This window comes from Monodelphis domestica, chromosome 1 (assembly GCF_027887165.1).
Source record: "Monodelphis domestica isolate mMonDom1 chromosome 1, mMonDom1.pri, whole genome shotgun sequence".
Lineage (NCBI taxonomy): Eukaryota > Metazoa > Chordata > Mammalia > Didelphimorphia > Didelphidae > Monodelphis > Monodelphis domestica.
In genome coordinates, this window is record NC_077227.1 from 693,497,143 (window position 1) to 693,516,153 (window position 19,011).

Genomic DNA, 19,011 nt, shown 5'->3' on the forward strand with positions numbered 1-19,011 from the left:
AAGCCCCCAGGTCATCTAGAGTGGTATATAGGTTCCCCAAATTCTTTTGTTCCTCAGAGTCTAGTGTTGTGGCACTCCCTAGGGATAACATCCCCAGAGTCCAGGGTTTGCACCCTGAAAAGTTGTGGCTCTGAACTCCGAGTAAAGGGCCAAATTGAACTTATCCCTATCCTGATTAAAGACTTGGTTTTTCTGACTATTTAATAGTTCTGTTATTTCTGAGTTAACAGGACCATGAAGAAGTTGTGATTTAATTTACAAGCTGCCTTACACACGGTGGTATCTTATCCCTAATAAGCTGTCCCTTGCCATCTCTTGATTTCAGGGTCCTTGACTTCATTCACCTGGACAGCTGGAGGTTCCCTTTAGCATGACTAGTTTTCATTGTTCAGTCCTTTTTAGTCATGTCTGACTCTTTGTGACTCCACTTGGAGCTTTCTAGGCAAAGGTACTGGGGTAATTGGCCATTTCCTTCTGCGGTTGATTTTCTAGATGAGGAAAATGAGACAAACAAGGTGAAGTGACTTGTTCAAGGTCACATAGATTGTAAATGTCTGAGGCCAGATTTGAACTCATGAAGATGAGACTTCTTTATTTCAAGCCCAGTGCTCTATCTACTGTGCCACCTCACTGCCCAAAATACTATTAAGGTTGTGGATAGAATTTGGGTCTGAAATGATTATTCTAGACCACACTAACCAAACCAGCTTGTGGTCAACTATCAAAAAAGGGTAGGGGAGATCTTCAGAAAAATCTAGCCCACACTTTCAGGAGGCCATTCTTCAGTTTCTGCCTTCTGTGTCTACATAACCCCCTGAGGTCAATTTCAGAGGCAAATGGGCCTCTCAGAGTTATTATCTTATCTTTGTTGTTTTTCAGTTCTGTCTGACTCCATCTTATGACCCCATTTGGGATTGTCTTGACAAAGAATTGCCATTTCCTTTTCCAGCTCATTTTGCAGGAAATGGAGGCAACTAGGGAGAAGTGACTTGTCCAGGATCATACTGCTAGCAAGGATCTGAGGCTAGATTTGAACTCAGGTCTTCCTGACTCAAGGCCTGGCACTCTATCCACTGGGCACCCTATCTGCCCTTTACTATACCTTGAGTCCTCATTTAAGTTCACTCAGGAAATAGCCTGCAGACAATTTCCCCCAGTTTGTGGGTTTCTGATTCATCATCATGCCTCCAAAATAACTCAGGCTTCTAATTTAGTGATTTTACTAAAATAGAAGTGTTCAGTCCATTGCACGGAACCAAGATAAAAACAGGATGAGGGAGCCTGGGCTTAGACTTAGAAAAAACACAGAACTATTAAATAGTCAGAAAAACCACGCTTTAATCAAGAGAAAGGGGTTCAGTGCAATAGCAGGTTTCTACACAGAGCTGCACATCAATACCAATGAGAGTCCAGACACTGATCCTTGGGAAAGCCAACTTAATCCAAAATCTTTCTGAATCTCCATGAAGCACTGGGGCAATTCTCCTTACAAAATGTGTAGATCTCTAAACTGGCATTTCCAAGAGCATTCTGGTAAATGTTTAACAACTGACTTTCCAAAGGAAAAAAAGTATCCAGGACATAACTTTTATTTTCTCAGAACCCTTAATGTCTGTCCTAGAAACAATTCTAAGATAGAAAGGCAAGGGGCCAGGCAATTGGAATTCAGTGATTTGCCCAAGCTAGGAGGGCAGATTTGAACCCAGGTCCTCATGACTCCAAGCCTGGCTCTCTATCCACTAAGCTACCTAGCCTTCCCAGGATGTGTTTTCAAATTTAATCTGAATTATTAGTTACTGTTATCATTTCCTCATCTCTTTCTTAAATTGAGATAATCAACAAAACAAATAATTCAAGTTCTGATTGTTTGCTGATTTTTTTTTAAACCCTTACCTTCTGTCTTGGAGTCAATACTGTGTATTGGCTCCAAGGCAGAAGAGTGGTAAGGGCTAGGCAATGGGGGTCAAGTGACTTGCCCAGGGTCACACAGCTGGGAAGTGTCTGAGGCTAGATTTGAACCTAGGACCTCCCCATCTCTAGGCCTAGTTCTCAATCCACTGAGCTACTCAGCTGCCCCCCTGTTTGCTGATTTTTAAGGTATAATGCTCACACTAAAAAGGGTTAAGCTGGTTTCAGCACATTCCTGTTTCGACTCCCTCCTCTCCTTTTTTTACCCATGGTAAAGATCTGTACCCATCTAAAAAGAGAATAAAATAGGACAAAAGGGACTGAAGAGAAAGGGAGAAGGAAAAGGAGGGAGGAGGAAGAGCCTGAGACAGAAAGCGTCTCAAATGATCATGGAGAGTCGGAGAATGACCCAATCCAAAGACCATCCATGATAGATGGAAAGAGGTCTCCAGTGGAATGTTCCAGGGAGTTGTTTTGTTTGTTGTTTTCATCAATTACTTTGATAAAGGTATAATTCGCATGATTTTAAGCCTTTGAAAGGTTATCATATGCAGAATTATTAGACTTACTTGACTTGGCCCTCAGAAGTCAGAACTTAAAACAGCTGGTAGATGTTGCAAAGAGTCCATAAATTAGATCTGAAGCAAAGAATGCCTTTGTAATAATTAGAACTATCCCAAATAAGAATGAATTGTATTGGGAAACAATGTGGTCTCAAACTTGGTGATCTGCATTGACTTAGAAAACCACAAATTAGCATCATCTATCTTGGATTATATTTTTATTTATTCTGTTGAACATTTTCTAATTCCATTAAAAAAAAACAGCACCCTTACCTTCTGCCTTAGAATCAATACTAATTATTGGTTTCAAGGCAGAAGAGTGGTAAGAGTTAGGCAGTGAGGGTTAAGTGACTTGCTTAGGGTCACACAGCTGGGAAGTGTGTGAGCCAATTTCATTTTAACTGGTTCTGGCACCTTAGATGGATACAGTAGGTCTATAAGTAAAGGTTGAATGACCCGCTGGCTAGATATGTGCCAGAGGTATTATAAGTTGGCTTCTGAGGTCTTTGCTAATGCTAAGATTCTGTAGTGATTAGGAATCACTACCTCCCAAGAGACCCTATTTCAATTCTGTACAGTTCTAATTATTAGGATTTTAAAATTTTCTCTGAAATTTCTGCCCTAGGGTTGAACAGAACAAGTCTAATGCCTCTTTTAAGTGAAAGTTCTTCAATACTCAATTACTCAATGACAGTAGCTGTTCCTATTCTTCTCTTTTCTGGGCTGAACTATAAAGGAAGTGACTTGTTCAGGGTCACATAACTATTAAGTTACAAAGGGTTTAAATCCAGGTCTCTCACTCTCATTCTAGATCTCTTCCCTCTATGTTACCTCTCAGATTCCTAGGAGCAATAGACCTAGGGGATGACACTTGTCCTGTCAAGCCATAATAGAGAGGAAGTAAAAAATGGTCATTTTTCAGGGGAGGAAACAGGAATCCCTGGGAATACTCAAGTTCAGGTAGGTGGCACAGTCATGTCCAACCCTTGGTTACCTCATCTTCCTGGCCTCAGATACTTACTGGCTTGTATGACTCTGGGCAAGTCACTTAACTCTGTTGGCTTCAGTTTCCTCCTTTGTCAAATGATTGGAGAAGGAAATGGCAAACTACTCCAGCATCTCTGCCAAGAAAACCCCAAATGAGATAACCAAGGGTTGGAAGTGACTGAAATAGTGTTCAATAATGGAGATAAAAATATAAGGGGGAAAAAAGACCAACAAAGAGTTTACATTCTAATGGGGGAAGACAATCCCCCCAAAAGCAGCTGAAAAGTGGGGAGGAGGGAAGGTATCGGCTCCCCCAGGGACACTTCTGTGAAGATCTCATAAACCTGTGACAATTAGAAGGAGAGGCTTGGAGGTGCAAATTCTGAGATCCTATCAAGTCAGTTAACAAGCATTTTTAAAGCACTGACACTGTGTGTGAGAAGCAGGCTTGCCCTAAACCCTTGGGTCATGCTGATCCTCTTTGTGAAGAGGAGAACAAGATAAAAGGGATGATAACTATATTTAGCATCTCTCTTTTGCCTGTCTCTTCATTTCCTTGGAACTGAGTCATAAAGCATCAAGACTGCAAGTTGCCGAAGCTGGAGTCTGTTTACCCCAAATCAGCAAGAATCCCAAACCGCTACTGAGTCTGGTTCACATAATCTGATAAGAGATTGAGGAAAAGAAGCAGAAGCCCCTTCTCCAAGGATCCCTTGTGAACTGTTGCTGTGTGTGTCCTGGAAATGTTTCTGTCAGTCAGGAAGACAGAGGAGGGACTGAAGTAGGAATGACAGAGAAAGATAGCTTTCTACAGTGCTCTTCTGGCCATCAGATCTCCTTGGGAGAAGAAGGAGTGAGGCTGAATTTCTTTTTTATTTTCTCCTCCGTGCAATAAAGCCAAGGTGATCACGTAACAGGTATCTACAAAGTGACTTTAATAGAGATACTGAAAGAATCAGTTCTTTCAAGAGGATGCAGGCAGAGATCCAGAAGTACCAAATTTTATTTCTTTCCCTAGATTGCAATCTACCCCAGAGCAAGGGATAATTGTTTTGTAGCAGGTATCTGGGCTGGAGCAGGACTAGGGAGCACTGGAATTATATGGATTGGGAAGCTAGTTGAGTCTTTAAATATTAAGCTTTTTACCCAATAGGAAGGAAAAACTCTGGGAGACAGAATATTACCTGGAGGACTAATTCACATTATTCCCTACGCTTTATATAGGGGTCAATGCTCCAATTCAACAACTTATATATGTATACAACATATCTGTGTATTATGATTTTTAAATCTCCTCCATCTTGCTTGGTCTAACACCCAAAATTGTGCATAATTCTAAGGCCTAGACTCCCTCTGGCTCTTCCAGAAAGTTGGGATAACCTCTTTCCTTGTCCCCTTCTTTCCTTCTCTCTCTCTCCTTCTTACTCCCGTTGTAATTAAACTGCCATAAAACTCCATTCTGACTTGAGTGTTTCATTTAGGAATTTCATAAGTGAATACCTTGGCGACCTTAAATCAATATATATCAGTCTTTAAAAGTGATTTCACTGCTACAGTATAATGTTAAATGCATCTTTGAGAAGGAACTATGTTGACCGCACTAACTTCATGGATGGAGAATTGTTGTGGAAATTTATTACTCCTAGAGCCTTTGATTTGATCAGACTTTAATCATGGCTGGATTAATTCATCAATGTCTAGATAACTTAATTAAACAGTGAATAACTAACCAACTAATCAAATCTAGAGCTTTTGATCTCTTTAAATGTTAGTTACCCCTCCCCATTGCTCCCCCCTCTGAGCACTACCCTGTTTATTGTGAGGTAATTGTGAGGTGAACTACAGTTCTTCTAATCTAATTACTCTTCTTGTTACTTTGGTAGTCCTTTTTGTTTCAGGTTGACAGTATTAAAAACAAATCACCCCCCAACACACACACACACAAAAGTCATGAAACAATGAGAAATTAAGTTGTGAAGACAAAGGAAGCTTCAGCCTGGTTCATGAAGAATTTAGGTACTAAGTGTGAACTTTAGATTACTCCACCCTACTTAGTCTAGCAAAAATCAGGAATGTCTACACCCATACTTAAGGATTAAATATCTAGGAGGATGGCTTTTGATAGACATGTGCTTGCAAATGACAAATCAGAAACAGCTGACAGACCCCTGGGCTGTCCTAAGTCAAGCCTAAGATATCATTGGTACATGTGAGATGCATCTATATATTTGGCATCACGTCCTCTCTCTGGTCTATTTGGTGGCAGAGAGGTCTCTGGCTGGCAGCATGCTGAGCATTTCAGCATCTTGGCGTGGCGGCAGCTATTGTCCAGTTTGTTGGTGAGTTTTCCTTGATACTATTCTGGAAGAAGCTGAGTAGCTAGTTCAGGTTGAGGCATCCTTTAGATTAGGTCACGACCCTAAATTATCCTTACATAAGTAAAGGTGCCACAAGTCAGCTGTACATTGACTCAGAAAACCACAAATTAATATTATCTGTGTTGTATTGTTATATACTTTCATTTTGTTTGTATTTTTGTATTGTACAACTTTGTATTGTTGTATTGTATATACTTTAATTTGTTAAACATTTTGCAATTACTTAAAAAAAAAACCCTTATCTTCCATCTTAGAATCAATGTTATGTATTCCTTCAAAGGCAGAAGAGTGGTAAGGGTTAGACAATGGGGATAAAGTGACTTGACCAGAGTCACACAGTTAGGAAGTGTCTGAGGTCAAATTGGAACCCAGGACCTCCCCTCTTTAGGCCTAGCTCTCAATCCACTAAACTACCTACTCAGAATTGACTCCTCAGAATTAGATGATGTCAAGGATTTCTCCTAGATGTAACATTGGACCTCCAAATATTCTACAGTTAACTGTAACATTTTGTGTCCTCACATCCAATAGATTACTTTCAGCTCTAACATCCTATGTTTCTAACATTCAAAATTCCAAGGCAAAATAATCAATAAATCAGTCAACACTTATGAAGGATACAAAAAGGGGCTAAAGATAACCCCTGTGCTCAAGGCACATGCAATCTAATTCAGAAGATAAAAACAAATATATATATATAAATAAGCCATATACAGGATACACAGGAATAAATTATCAGAAAGAAGGCACTAGAATTAAGAGGGGGTGGTAAGGCTTCAGGTAAAAGATGGGATTTAAAGGGAGGCTTTAGGAAAGCCAGTTAAGTCAGGAGTTGGAGCTGAGAAGGGGAGGGCATTCCCTGCACAAACAGCCAAGAGATGGAGGATCTTGTTCATGGAACAAGTAGGAAGGAGGTCAGTGTCACTGGGTCAAAGAGTAATATGTTGAGTAAGGTATTAGAAGACTAGAAAGATAGGAGGGGAGGGACCGAGGTTGTGAAGGGCTTTGAATGTCAACCAGATATTTTGTTTTTGATCCTGATTTTTTTTGTTTTTTTTATTAATTTTTTAAATTTTTGATTAATTTGATTAATTTTTGATTACCTTCTTCAGAAATAGGGAAGGAGGTGGGGGAAGATAAGCACGGCTTAGGAGGAAAGAAGAGTTCTCTTTTGGACATGTTGAGTTTAGGATGTCTACCAGACATCCAGTTCAAGATGTCTGAAGAGCAATTTGAGATGCAAGATTGGAGTCAGCAGAGAAGGTTGGATAGGTTAGGTAGATTTGAGAATCACCCACATAGAGATAGTCATTAAAATAACAGGAGTCAATGAGATCACCAAGTATTATAATAATAGTAATGAAAATAGCTAACATTTATAATGCTTACTATGTGCCAGGCACTGTGCTAGGTGCTTTATAATTATTACCTCATTTGAACTTCACAATAACCCAGAGAAGTAGATGCTAGCATCACCCTCACTTTACAGATGAAGCAACTGAGGCAAACAAATGAAGTTCAAGACTCCTATCTCTCAGCTCTATACTCAATCCACTGAGATATCTAGCTGGTTGAATAATATATTCAGTAGTATTAGAGGGAGACAAGAAGAGGATCCAGGCAGAAGAACCCTGAGGGTCACTTGGGGTTAGACGGTACAATCTGTGAAGCTCTCTCAAAGGAGCCTGAGGAGTGGTCCCACAGGAAAACCAGGAGAGAGGAAACTTAGAAAGGAGGATAAAAGTGATCAAAGGCTGCAGAGATCAAGAAGAATGAGGACTGAGAAAAGAGTCCCGAATTTGGTCCCTTTCAACTCTAACCTGCTATGTTCTAAGGTCACTGCTAACACCAACGTTTTATATCCTAATAATCTAGATGGTCAGTTTGAGCTCTAACACTGCGTCCTCATATTCTATAGTCTAAGGTTACTTCTCCCTTCACGCTGCCTTCTAACATGCTATGTCTTAAAATCTTTTTAAGCTCTAATACCGGAGTTCTAACTTAATATTCTAAGATCACTGCCGGCTCTGACATCGGTGTCCTAACATTCCACATCTAAGGTGCCCTGCTGGTTCGGACACCCCGTGTTCCACACTCTCTCCCTTCTCGGGTGAGTGTCCCCCTGAGGTCCCGAGGTCAGCCCTGACCCTCTCTGTCCTGATATTTTAGTCTAAGGTCCGCTGGCTCGGACACTGTGTGTTCCATGCCCACTCCGCTTTGGCAGGTCTGTGCCCCGCTGAGGTCCCGGCCAGCTGTGCCGTCGCCTTCTCCCCGGGGACCCCCAAACACTGACATCCTGCTGGATTTCCCAAGGTCCCTACCCGCCCTGACATTCACTCTGTGTTGATTCCTGAGATCCTGGTCCCATCTCGGGGCGGGGAAGGGGTAAATGCCCCCGCCCCCGCTCAGGCCGCCCCTCCCTTCTCTCCCCATGCAGGCCAGGCGGGGATAAGCGAGGTAAGGCGAGGGGACGAAGCCTCCGACCACCCTCCTCGGGCTCTTCCCATTGGGCCCCGCCCCTAGTCGTCACCGGAGGGGCGGCTCCCGCTTAACCAATCGCAGAGGGGAGAGGGGGCCGGAGGGTGTGCGTTGCTGCCGCTTTCTCTTCCTAACCTGGAGCCCTGGGGGAACTTGGAGCAGAAGGAAAACCTGGTGGCGGAGGGCGGAGCGCTCTCGCGGGCGACTCTACAAGTAAGGCGGCTCTGCTAGTTCAGGTGAGGCTGGGGGCGCGCGCGGCAGGGGCCACGGATCGAACCGTGGAGGGAGGAGAATCGAAGAGCGGCGACCGCAGCCGCCGCCACTCGGGGGGCGCTGACCCGGGACTGCCCCTTGCCCCTTGCCCCAGCGCGGGCCGCCCCAACTTTGCTTCGAGGGTGGCGGAGCCTGGGGCTCCCCGTCGGGCTAGGGGGCGGACCCGAGATGGGGCAGGGCGGGTCCGGCGGGTCGGAACCCTCCTCCTTCCCACCCCTGCAGCGACGGGCACCTACGTAGCCAACGTTCTGGAGTGTCCCTACTATTTTACAATTGGAGAAACTGAGGCCCACCGAGGTGCACTTGCTCCGGGGTTGCCCAGATAGCAAGTATCAGAGTTAGGATTCCAGCCCTGCTCTCTTTACAGCTCAGGCATTCAATAATTCACCTGGCCCAAAACCTAGACTAATCCCTATATAAATGTTAGCTAGGCATCACCACCACCAATTTCATCATCAGCATCAAGGCAACCACCCATCCCACCTTCCCCAACATACCTCAGCAGCTTGCCTAGGGTCAAAGTAAGTAACCAAGCCACACTTGAACCTTTCCCATCTTTGGCCTCACTATATACAGGCAAGCCCCTCTCCCCTTTATGAGCCCCTGAGTTTTGTCAAGGATAAAATGCTAAGGAGAATCCTGGTACTGCTCCTCCTCACTCTGGGAGGTGAGTAACCCGGAAAATGCGTGGTCTCCTCTAATTTGCCCATTTTGCAGATTAAAATCACCTGAGGTCCAGAGCCTGCTTGATTCCCTTCAGAGTCATTCATTAGGAGATTCCAGCCTATGCCTTCTTTTTACTTATTCTCCCCAAGCACTTTTTCCCAGAGATCTATTAAATCTACCTTTTCTAAAATTTCATTCACTTCCCTTATTGTTTATTTGTTTGGTTAGATTTATCAGATTCTGAGAGGGGAAGGTTGGGCCCCCCACTAGTGTTGTTTTGCAATCTATTTCCTCCTGAAGCTGATTTAATTGAAATTTAAATTTGGAGACTTGTACCTTTTGGTGCATGTGTATTTAGTGTTGTTTATTGTACCTTTTTATCAAATGCCTTCTTTTTCTAACAGAGACTGCCTGGGGCCAGAAGGGCCAGAAGAACCTCAGTTGTGTGGATTGATGATTCTAGAGGCTTAGTCCTTGGGGATGGCTAGTTGAAAAGACGGAGCTGCCCTTTGTTATCTGCAGGCCTGGTGATGCCTGTTGTGGCCAGGGGTAAGTAAACCAGCCCTGCCTTCCCTTGCTTGACTCTGAGACTGACCTTTGAGTAAGTTGAACCAGATTTTTATGGGTTACCCAGCTGACTGGAGGCCTGCCCACTGGTGACGGCCTGGAGCCTTTGGGTCCTGGAGTTAGTGACTTGGACTTGGTTGGTGGTTTTTGTTTTAGATGCTTGGTGGCTTTTTGTTTTGAAACAAACACTTAAACTGAATAAAATTATCCAGTATTTTGTGCATTTGAGTTGGTAGGAGTAAACTTTGGGTGTCTAATGTTATACGGTTCCAAAATCTTGTTTGTCTTTTCCTGCCTAAATTTATAGAAGTTTAAATATCTGTTGTGTTAGATTTAAAATAGTTTTGAGTGTTAAATAGTTGTAGATAAGAGAGTGGGAGCCATAAACTGTGATAATTAAACTGTTTGGGAGCAAGGGAAATATATATATCAATTATGACCGCTGAAATATGTTTTCTACTGTGTCTTGGTTTTATATAAATATAAGATGGTCGCCAGGGAATATATTCCCAATTTATGAATATGCCCAAGCCAACTGGGTTTTATAGAGAAATTTAATTTATAATATACTGATTAATCAATAGAAAAAGAGAGAAAGTAAGAAAGGAATAAGAATGAATAAATCAGTAAGTTGGGTTTATCACTCACCCAAGATCTCTCCAGGTAAGGCTTCTCATGCCAACCTCAGGCTCCACCTTCAAGAGAGCCTCCTTTCAAGAAATGTTTCCAGAGAATTTTCCTCCTTCAGAGCCAGCCTTCTCTCCTGGTCCTCCCACAGAGCAACCTCCTCAGTCCTCCTTCAGAGCCACCTTGCTCAGAGCAAAACCTCTCCCTCCTCTCCTCAGACCCCGCTATCTTTAAGGAAACCATCTAAGTCCCCTCCCTTCAATTCTCACATCTACCAATCACTGTCGATGTCTCCCCTGTGCCAATGGTGGCTCTAGCTTAACCCAGGACCGCCCAGAGGTCTGTTTCCTTTGCACATGTCTGTTGTAGGTCATATTCTCAAATAATTAAATTTTGGTCTATGCTGCAGCCCTTCCTAAATCCTGTTAGACTGAGTAGGGTGGAGATTGGAAGTTCCAAGACCTGGTTCTGTCATTCCAAGTATCTCTATTGTATCAATTCTAAAATCAATCATGACTCAAAGAACTTCCTGTTCTATGCTTAAGCATAGGTCAAAGCCCTTTCCATTGTTTAGCAAAAGGTTTCTGTCCTAAAGTAGTCTTAGGTAGGGAGGAGAAGGACCCTCCCATGCCAAGGGTTTTCACATTCCAATAGAGTTCTTACTATCAGTAGGAAATTTTTCAAGTATTAAATTTCCCAATGGGGAAATTTCCAACATTCATAAGTCTAAGAAATTTTAAGGTTTACAGTTGAGAAGGATATTAGGATTTAAAACTGGAATTAGCTTCATAGGCTTGTTGACTGGGAAAGAGCACAGAATTATTTAATAGTCAGAAAAACCACTCTAAGCAAAGGGGTTCAGGCTACTCTGGTCACTGACCCCTGGGAACGGGGACAGCACTAGATGGGACAATTCTGAGGAGCCATGAAAGTGGGAAGCTTAAATAGGTTTCTTGGGGAACTTGGGCTGAGGATGGGAGGGATAGTTGATTAACTTCACAATGGTAACTCCAGACAGGAAGAACAGTGAGGAGTTTGATGTTTTACTTTGGACACAAAAGGGAAGGATCCAGCCCAGGGCTGGGCCACTTTGGTAAAGAACTTTGGCTTAAGGGGAGAAACCATTGGGACAAAAGAGATACTTAACATCTGATAGCATTAGCTACTCCCACCCTAACTACCTTAAGGTCTATTGTTAGTCTGAGACTAGTGAAGTTGGACTTTCACTCAGGAACTCTCTAGAGATGTGGTCAAACTTTTCATCTTTAAGCTAACTAAACTGGGGGTCCTGGAATCTCTCTGGGCTACAAGTTTGGGGTCTTCTAGATTCCACATTCACAGGCTCTTAGAACTGGGAGGGACTTTAGAGATCATCTTATTCAGTCCCCTCATTTTATTATTTATTTTTTTAAAAACCCTTGCCTTCTGTCTTGGAATCAATACTGTGTATTGGTTAGTGGTTAGGGCTAGGCAAAATTGCCCAGGGTCATCCAGCTAAGAAGTGTCTGAGGCCAGATTTGAACCTAGGACCTCCTGTGTCTAGGCCTGGCTTTCAATCCACTGAGCCATGCAGTTGCACCCCCCCCCCCCCCTTATTTTATAGATGAAGAAAGAAATTGAGACCTAGCTAAGTTAAGACTTGTCCAGGATCCCACTGATGGTCAGTAATGGAGATAGGACTTGAATGCTGGTCTTCTAACACTAAATCCAGCCTTTAAATGCTTTGAATTCTTTTAAAGGACAGTGCAATAGTTTCAATATATATTTATCTGTCATTTTAAGTCTTTCTTAAACTTTGAATTCTTTTTTTTTTAGGTTTAAAAAAATCTGGTTCTCTTCAAGGAATAGCCCCATCCAGTCTAATTTCATAATGTCCAGCACTATGTCCTGTCGGATTTTAAATTCAGCCAGAAACAGCATTTCTGCCTTACGAGGAAAAAGACATTTGTACTCAAGATTGGTCCAAAATGAGAATAAGTTGAAATGGAAGGATTTTTCTAAAAGGCTATTTCGACCAGTAGCAGTGGATTGTAGACCCCACAATCATGGCTTTTTTCAACAAAAAGCTTTCCGACACACTTCTACCGAAGAAGATGACTTCCATCTGCAACTCACACCTGACCAGATAAGTGTACTCTTGAGAGCTGGTGAATTATCACATAAAGTTCTCGAATTTGAGGGCAAATTTCTCAATCCAGTGTTAAAGTTTGAAAGCAACCAGTTGGCTGCCAACTCTCCGGTTGAGGACCGTCGAAGTATAGCGTCGTGCCTTCAGACTAAAGGAATGATGTTTGGTGTCTTTGATGGGCATGGGGGCCATGCTTGTGCCCAGGCAGTGAGTGAAAGGCTCTTCTATTATGTTGCGGTGTCCTTGATGTCTCATAAGACCCTGGAGATGATGGAGGATGCCATGGAGTGTATGAAACCTCTGCTGCCCATCCTGCAGTGGTATAAGCACCCAGGTGACAGCATTTACAAGGAAGTCACATCCTTGCACTTTGACCACCTCCGGGTCTATTGGCAAGAGATGCTTGACCTGCATATGGAAATGGGGCTCAGCATAAAGGAAGCCTTAACGCATTCCTTCCAGAGACTGGATTCTGACATTTCTCTGGAAATTCAGGCTCCCTTGGAAGACGAAATTCTAAGAAACCTCTCCCTGCAGGTGGCATTTTCTGGCACAACAGCATGCATGGCCCATGTTGATGGCATTCACTTGCATGTGGCGAATGCTGGGGACTGTCGTGCTATACTTGGGATTCAGGAGGAAAATGGGACGTGGTCTTGTCTGCCCCTTACCCAAGACCATAATGCTTGGAACAAAGCTGAGATCTTGAGGATAAAGAAGGAGCACCCGAAGTCTGAGGAAAGGACTATCATTGTTGAAGATAGGCTGTTGGGTGTTCTTATGCCTTGTAGGGCGTTCGGTGATGTCCAGTTAAAATGGAGCAAAGAATTGCAGCAGAGTGTGCTGCAGAGAGGTTTTGATACTGAGGCTTTGAATATTTATCGGTTTACCCCTCCTAACTATTACACTCCACCTTATTTGACGGCAAAACCAGAAATCACGTACCACAAACTGAGACCTCAGGATAAGTTCCTTGTTATAGCTACTGATGGACTGTGGGATTTGCTGGGTAATGAGGATGTGGTGAGGCTTGTCGTGGAACACCTTGAGGAGGCCAGTAGGCAGAAGCCTGAACTAGATAAGAAACCAGCTAATTTGGGCCTCATGCAGAACCTGTTACGCCAGAGAAAAGCAAAAGGGATCCATGCTCCTGACCAAAATGCAGCCACGCATCTAATAAGGCATGCCATTGGATGCAATGAATATGGGGAAATGGAGCAGGAGAAGCTTGCTGCCATGTTGACTCTGCCTGATGATTTAGCACGGATGTATAGGGATGATATCACAGTTACGGTGGTTTATTTTAATTCTGACTCAATTGACATGTTTTATAAGGAGAGCCAATAAGCTTCTGCCCCTTTCCCTACCTCTTGCAAAGTTAATTTAAGTATTGGGATATAAAATTTTTTATTTGTTTAAGCTGTCATATTTGAACTTAACTGTAAGAAATGGAAAGCAATGTTCAAATTTATGCTGAAAATATTTAATTTAGTTGATTGGGCTAGATTTTAGCCTAATTAAGTTAAATGGAGACAGCAGTCTCCATTGTGTATCTGTTGCCAAAAGCACAAAGAAACCCAATCTGAGGTCAGAACATAGCTGGGATAACAGATAGGTGATGGTATTTTTTTAAAGAGTATTTGAATTGGGAAAATTTGATCCTGAATGATCCCTGGAGCTTGAATTACAGAGTAAAAATATACCAGTAGTTTCTCTCTCAACATTTCCAGCCTACTGTTGAACCCGTCTTCAGGAATATATAAATTTAAAAGCCATAGCTTTTTAAAAAATGAAGTATGACAGGATCATCTTTGGTCACATCCCTCTACCTGTAAACTTGATAATTCTCATGAATGATTCACCATTATAGACTTAACACGCTGTTGTACTATTTATACCATGGTATACATTTTGTAAAGTCATGTTCTACTTAGAAAATGTGAACAAAAACCTTGCAATTAGATCTCTGCATGGATGCCTTAAAATCTATAGGAACAGCTAGTTCCACTGTGGCTCTTCCGATGCCTTTAGTTATTGGTAGAACCTTCTTCCTACCCCGTTCCCCCTTCCCTAATTTAAGTAGCTGTTAGAATAATTATACAGGTGAATTCTGACACAACTGTCAGTATCTATCTCTATTTTCTAGCTCTTGGCAGAAGACCTACATTTCTAGGTATAGTTTCCCCTGTCGTGGCCCATGAAGATCCTTCTAGCTTAATACCTTTTGATGCAGCAATCCTTCCTTCCTTCCTTCCTTCCTTCCTTCCTTCCTTCCTTCCTTCCTTCCTTCCTTCCTTCCTTCCTTCCTTCCTTCCTTCCTTCCTTCCTTCCTTCCTCCCTCCTTCCCTCCCTTCCTCCCTCCCTCCCTTCCTCCCTCCCTCCCTCCCTGCCTTCCTCCCTCCTTCACTTCCTTCCTCATTCCCTCCCTCCCTCCCTCCCTCCTTCCCTTCCTTCCTCATTCCCTCCCTTCCTCCCTCCCTCCCTTCCTCCCTCCCTCCCTCCCTGCCTTCCTCCCTCCTTCACTTCCTTCCTCATTCCCTCCCTCCCTCCCTCCCTCCCTTCCTTCCTCATTCCCTCCCTCCCTCCCTCCCTTCCTCCTTCCCTCCCTCCCTTCCTTCCTCCCTCCATCCCTTCCTTCCTCCCTCCCTCCCTCCCTTCCTCCCTTCCTTCCTTCCTTCCTCCTTCCCTCCCTCCCTCCCTTCTAGCTAACAGGATTGTTCAGATTACCTCTGCTCCTTTGACCAAGCCTTCTGTTTGCTGTTGCTGGCAACATAAAGGGGAAATGCTATAGAGAGGAAAATTCTACATTTTTGCTTCTTCCTAAATACCACTTGCAGGAGAAAACTGAGAATCAGATAGATGGGAGCCTGTATGGGCAGAAGAGCACTAAGGGCTAGGCAGTGGGGATTATGGGACTTGCCCAGGGTCACACAGCTGGCTAGGAAGTATCTGAGGCCACATTTGAATCCAGGACCTCCTGCCTCTAAGTCTGGCTCTCTATCCCCTGAGCCACTTGGCTGCCCCAAATGGTAGTTTTTATTTTTTAATCAAAACCCTTACCTTTCTGTCTTAGAATCAATATTATGTATTGGTTCCAACACAGAAAAGTGGTAAGGGCTAGGCAATAGGGGATAAATGACTTGCCCAGGGTATATAGCTAGGAAAAGTCTGAGATCAGATTTGAACCCAGGACCTTCTGCCTTTAAGCCTGACTTCTTAATCCACTGAGCCTCCTGATGCCCCCCAAAGGGGAGTTTTTAATAGATGTCTGAGGTAGAGCTGTATTTGCTTTTTTTAAAAGTCTTATTAATGTGCTATGAATGAACCACATTCATTTCCTTTGGGGTGGAGGTTGTTGACTTTTAAAATTTCTCTTGCTCTTCCTATTCTCCTTCATTCCCTTGTGAAAATGGAACATTCTTCAAACAAGCGATCAACAACTGGGACTGCGCCCATTGGGAATGGAGTCCACAGCTCAGTTGGTGGCATCAGAAACTCTTCACATCTTTGAAGGGGACAGAAGAAGCCATAGGAAGGAGCTAGGGGACAAACTTGATCACTTTTTCTTTTTTTTTTAACCCTTATCTTCCATCTTAAAATCAAGAGGCACAAGAGGGGTAAGGGCTAAGCAATGGGGGTTAAGTGACTTGTCCAGGGTCACATAGCTAGGAAGTGTCAGAGGCCAAATTTGAACCCAGGACCTCCCCATCTCTACCCATTTTAGTTTTAACATAGATTTGGTACTGTTGAGTACCAAAACCTGCCTCTTGTATATTTATCGAAAATAACTAGCAACTGGTTTTGAGTAGGCCTATATTTTTTCATCTAGACAAATATCTTTGTCCCCTCATGTCCATGATAGTCGCCTTATGGATGAACTCATGTGACTTGCTTTAATTTTGTTAAAGAAGTTGCTTGAGTCAAGGACCTGGATTTCTTGGAATACGAATGCTGATTCTGACAAGAAAATTCCTATGAATTATTTTCCTGTCAACAATTGAGTTGGCTGCTAGTACTGACATTTCATTCAACTTCCCTCTTTTTCTTTTAGCTTGCTAAACATCAGCATGTTTGCAGCAGGGTAGGGGCGAGGGAGGAAAGCCTTTTAAAAAATTATAGTCTTAGAGATAGATTTGAGCCGTCCTTGAGACTTGAGCTCTCCGTGTTCAGCATTATGATGATCACAAGTCATTTATTGCATAGTGTGATATGGATCAAGATTTGGAAGAAGTCCAGACTTCACTGCAATAATGCACTTTGCAGGCAGGGTGGGTGCCTGGAGATCCTTTCTTCTGCTTCGGAGAAATTCTCTCCTACCTGGTATATTTTCTCACGTTCTGGAATGATGGACCAAAAGAAGTGACTTGTATTCCATTTTGGGGATAGCTGGAAACATTAAGACCCAGCCAGCAAGCTCCAGAGCAGTTTGTGTTAAAGAATCAAATCACGAGTGTTTAGAAGGCTTCAGCCCGATGGACTACGAACTCTTGGCTCAGATTTACCTTCTCTGGCATGTATTTGGGTGGGAACTTTTATGGGATGAGAGCTGAGCAATAAAGTTCTCTTAATCTAGGAGAGAAATGAATATAAATGTGTAAAGCCTATTGGATCATGTGTCTCATCTTGTTTTTAGGTTCTTCCAGATTATCTTGTATTTCAGTAGCAGTAGGAATCAAATGGTATTGCAAGTTTGTTGTAATTTGGCTATAGATTTTGCAAACATAATTTGGTGCTTAATGTGACATTCTTAAAACTGAACAAACCTATAAAACTCAGGTAGTATTTGCAATAATCCTTAAGAATTGTTTTATTCACAAATAATTTTTTTCCATCGGTTACTCGGTGGTGTCGAGCCTAAACTTTTGTCAGGGGGATGATGGTACTGATTCCAAGTTCTAATGAATAGGGCTGATTTGAGTTGTTCAGTTTAGCATTCCAAGCCACGTTCTGTGATTTTGCTGACTGCTAATGTGTTTAGAGAAGCACATTAATGCACAAGTACATTCTAAATTAAGAAATGCTCCCCCCCAAATTTGATGGATTTAGATCTATCTTCCTTAGCGCCGATTTAGATACAAAAGTTAATGATTTTTTCATTAGTAAATACACAAAAAATGGAATCTTAATGACTGAGATGAACATTTTTCAGGACAATCTTATGAATGAGGAAAAATCTTACAACTTGTGCTATTTCTAGTATTCATCTACTAGTGCCACTAATGCGGATGTACTCATAGCACTTACTTTTCTGATGATTTCTAATCAACACTGTAACAGCACACAAATTTCCTTAGCTACTTTTTAGCAGTCCAGAGAGTCACTGAGTAGTTACTTCTCTCCGGGCTCAGAATAGCTCTTTAAAAGTCCTTTTGAAGCATTGGTTTTGGGGCAAATAATATCTGTTACAGGTCAGAGTGATGTTCTTTTCACTGTGAACATGAAACGTGATTTGACAGAACAGGATATGCTAACTGGCTAAGCACTTTCTAATGGATTCCATATCTTTTATCTCCAAATTCCTCAGGCACCTGCCAGTTTAACTTGCCAGGAGAAAACATATTTGTCTTTTTTTGTTAAAAATTTATTGTGTTGGGGGAAAATAACAATGCTTTTTAATAACTTCTGAAATTTGTAATATATATAGATGTTCATAAGACTGATTTCTTTTCTTTTGAAGGTATTTAAATGAGCAATTGTGAATAAAGCTGTGAAACTAATCTTTGCGCTTGTATTTCTATTTTTTTTGTAATTTTTTTAAAAGGCCTTAGATTGGACTAGCTTCAGTTTCACTATCTATATTTGACCCCGAAAATTTTCACAGACTGTTCAAAGTCTACCTTAAGAGAAATTGGATGGATACTCTGTGTACTTGGTGGCTTGTAGCACAAGAAGTTCCCATCACAGTATTTGTTCTCCTTCCTTTAATGTTCAGTTTAGTAACCTGAAATGGGGAGCAATTGGATACAAGAGGGCTTTATTTAAGAGACAAATAGGTTCTCTTAATTGCATGTGAGCCCTAGTTGGGAACACATTCAAATTCTTTAACTGAGCTTTTACTGAATTTTTATGTTTATTGTTTGGCAATTTCTTGACTAAGTGATTACAAAGTATAGAATTTGCTTTGGATGCAAGGAGGGCCTCCTTACTCCATTCTTCTATTCCCAGCCTCATAACTAAGAATGGATCGGTTTTGAGTTTCTTTGAAAAGAACAGGGGCAGTGAGGTGGCTCAGTGAGTGGATGGAGAGTCAGGCCTGGAGGTGGGAGAGTTCTGGGTTCAAATATGGCCTCAGATAAGTCCTAGCTGTGGGACACTTAACCCTGAATGCTTACCCCTTATCCTTTTTCTGACTTGGAACTGATTCTTAGGATCAATTCTAAGCCAAAGGCAAGGGCTAAAAAAAAAAAAAGAATTGATATTGACAGTAAAGATAGGA

The 19,011-nt window shown here is 42.3% G+C and overlaps 1 protein-coding gene across 4 annotated transcripts; it reads left to right on the forward strand.

The window, feature by feature from the left end:
• Positions 1–7,791: 7,791 nt before the first annotated feature.
• On the forward strand, positions 7,792–18,292 carry PDP2 (pyruvate dehydrogenase phosphatase catalytic subunit 2). Of its 4 annotated transcripts, none has more exons than XM_007477104.3 (4): positions 7,792–7,946; positions 8,274–8,550; positions 9,658–9,802; positions 12,263–18,292. In XM_007477104.3, exon 4 carries the CDS (start codon positions 12,318–12,320, stop codon positions 13,920–13,922), a length of 1,605 nt encoding a protein of 534 aa, XP_007477166.1. In that variant the 5' UTR covers positions 7,792–7,946; positions 8,274–8,550; positions 9,658–9,802; positions 12,263–12,317; the 3' UTR covers positions 13,923–18,292. The 4 variants fall into 4 exon arrangements, with proteins under 4 accessions (XP_007477166.1, XP_007477168.1, XP_007477169.1 ...); XM_007477106.3 differs by having other exon boundaries at positions 7,793–7,946; positions 8,274–8,527; XM_007477107.3 differs by lacking the exon at positions 8,274–8,550 and having other exon boundaries at positions 7,798–7,946.
• Positions 18,293–19,011: the final 719 nt, after the last annotated feature.

Excerpts from the sequence above, each read along its gene's own strand:
- PDP2 (XM_007477104.3), top strand. The coding sequence starts at position 12,318 with ATGTCCAGCACTATGTCCTGTCGGATTTTAAATTCAGCCAGAAACAGC.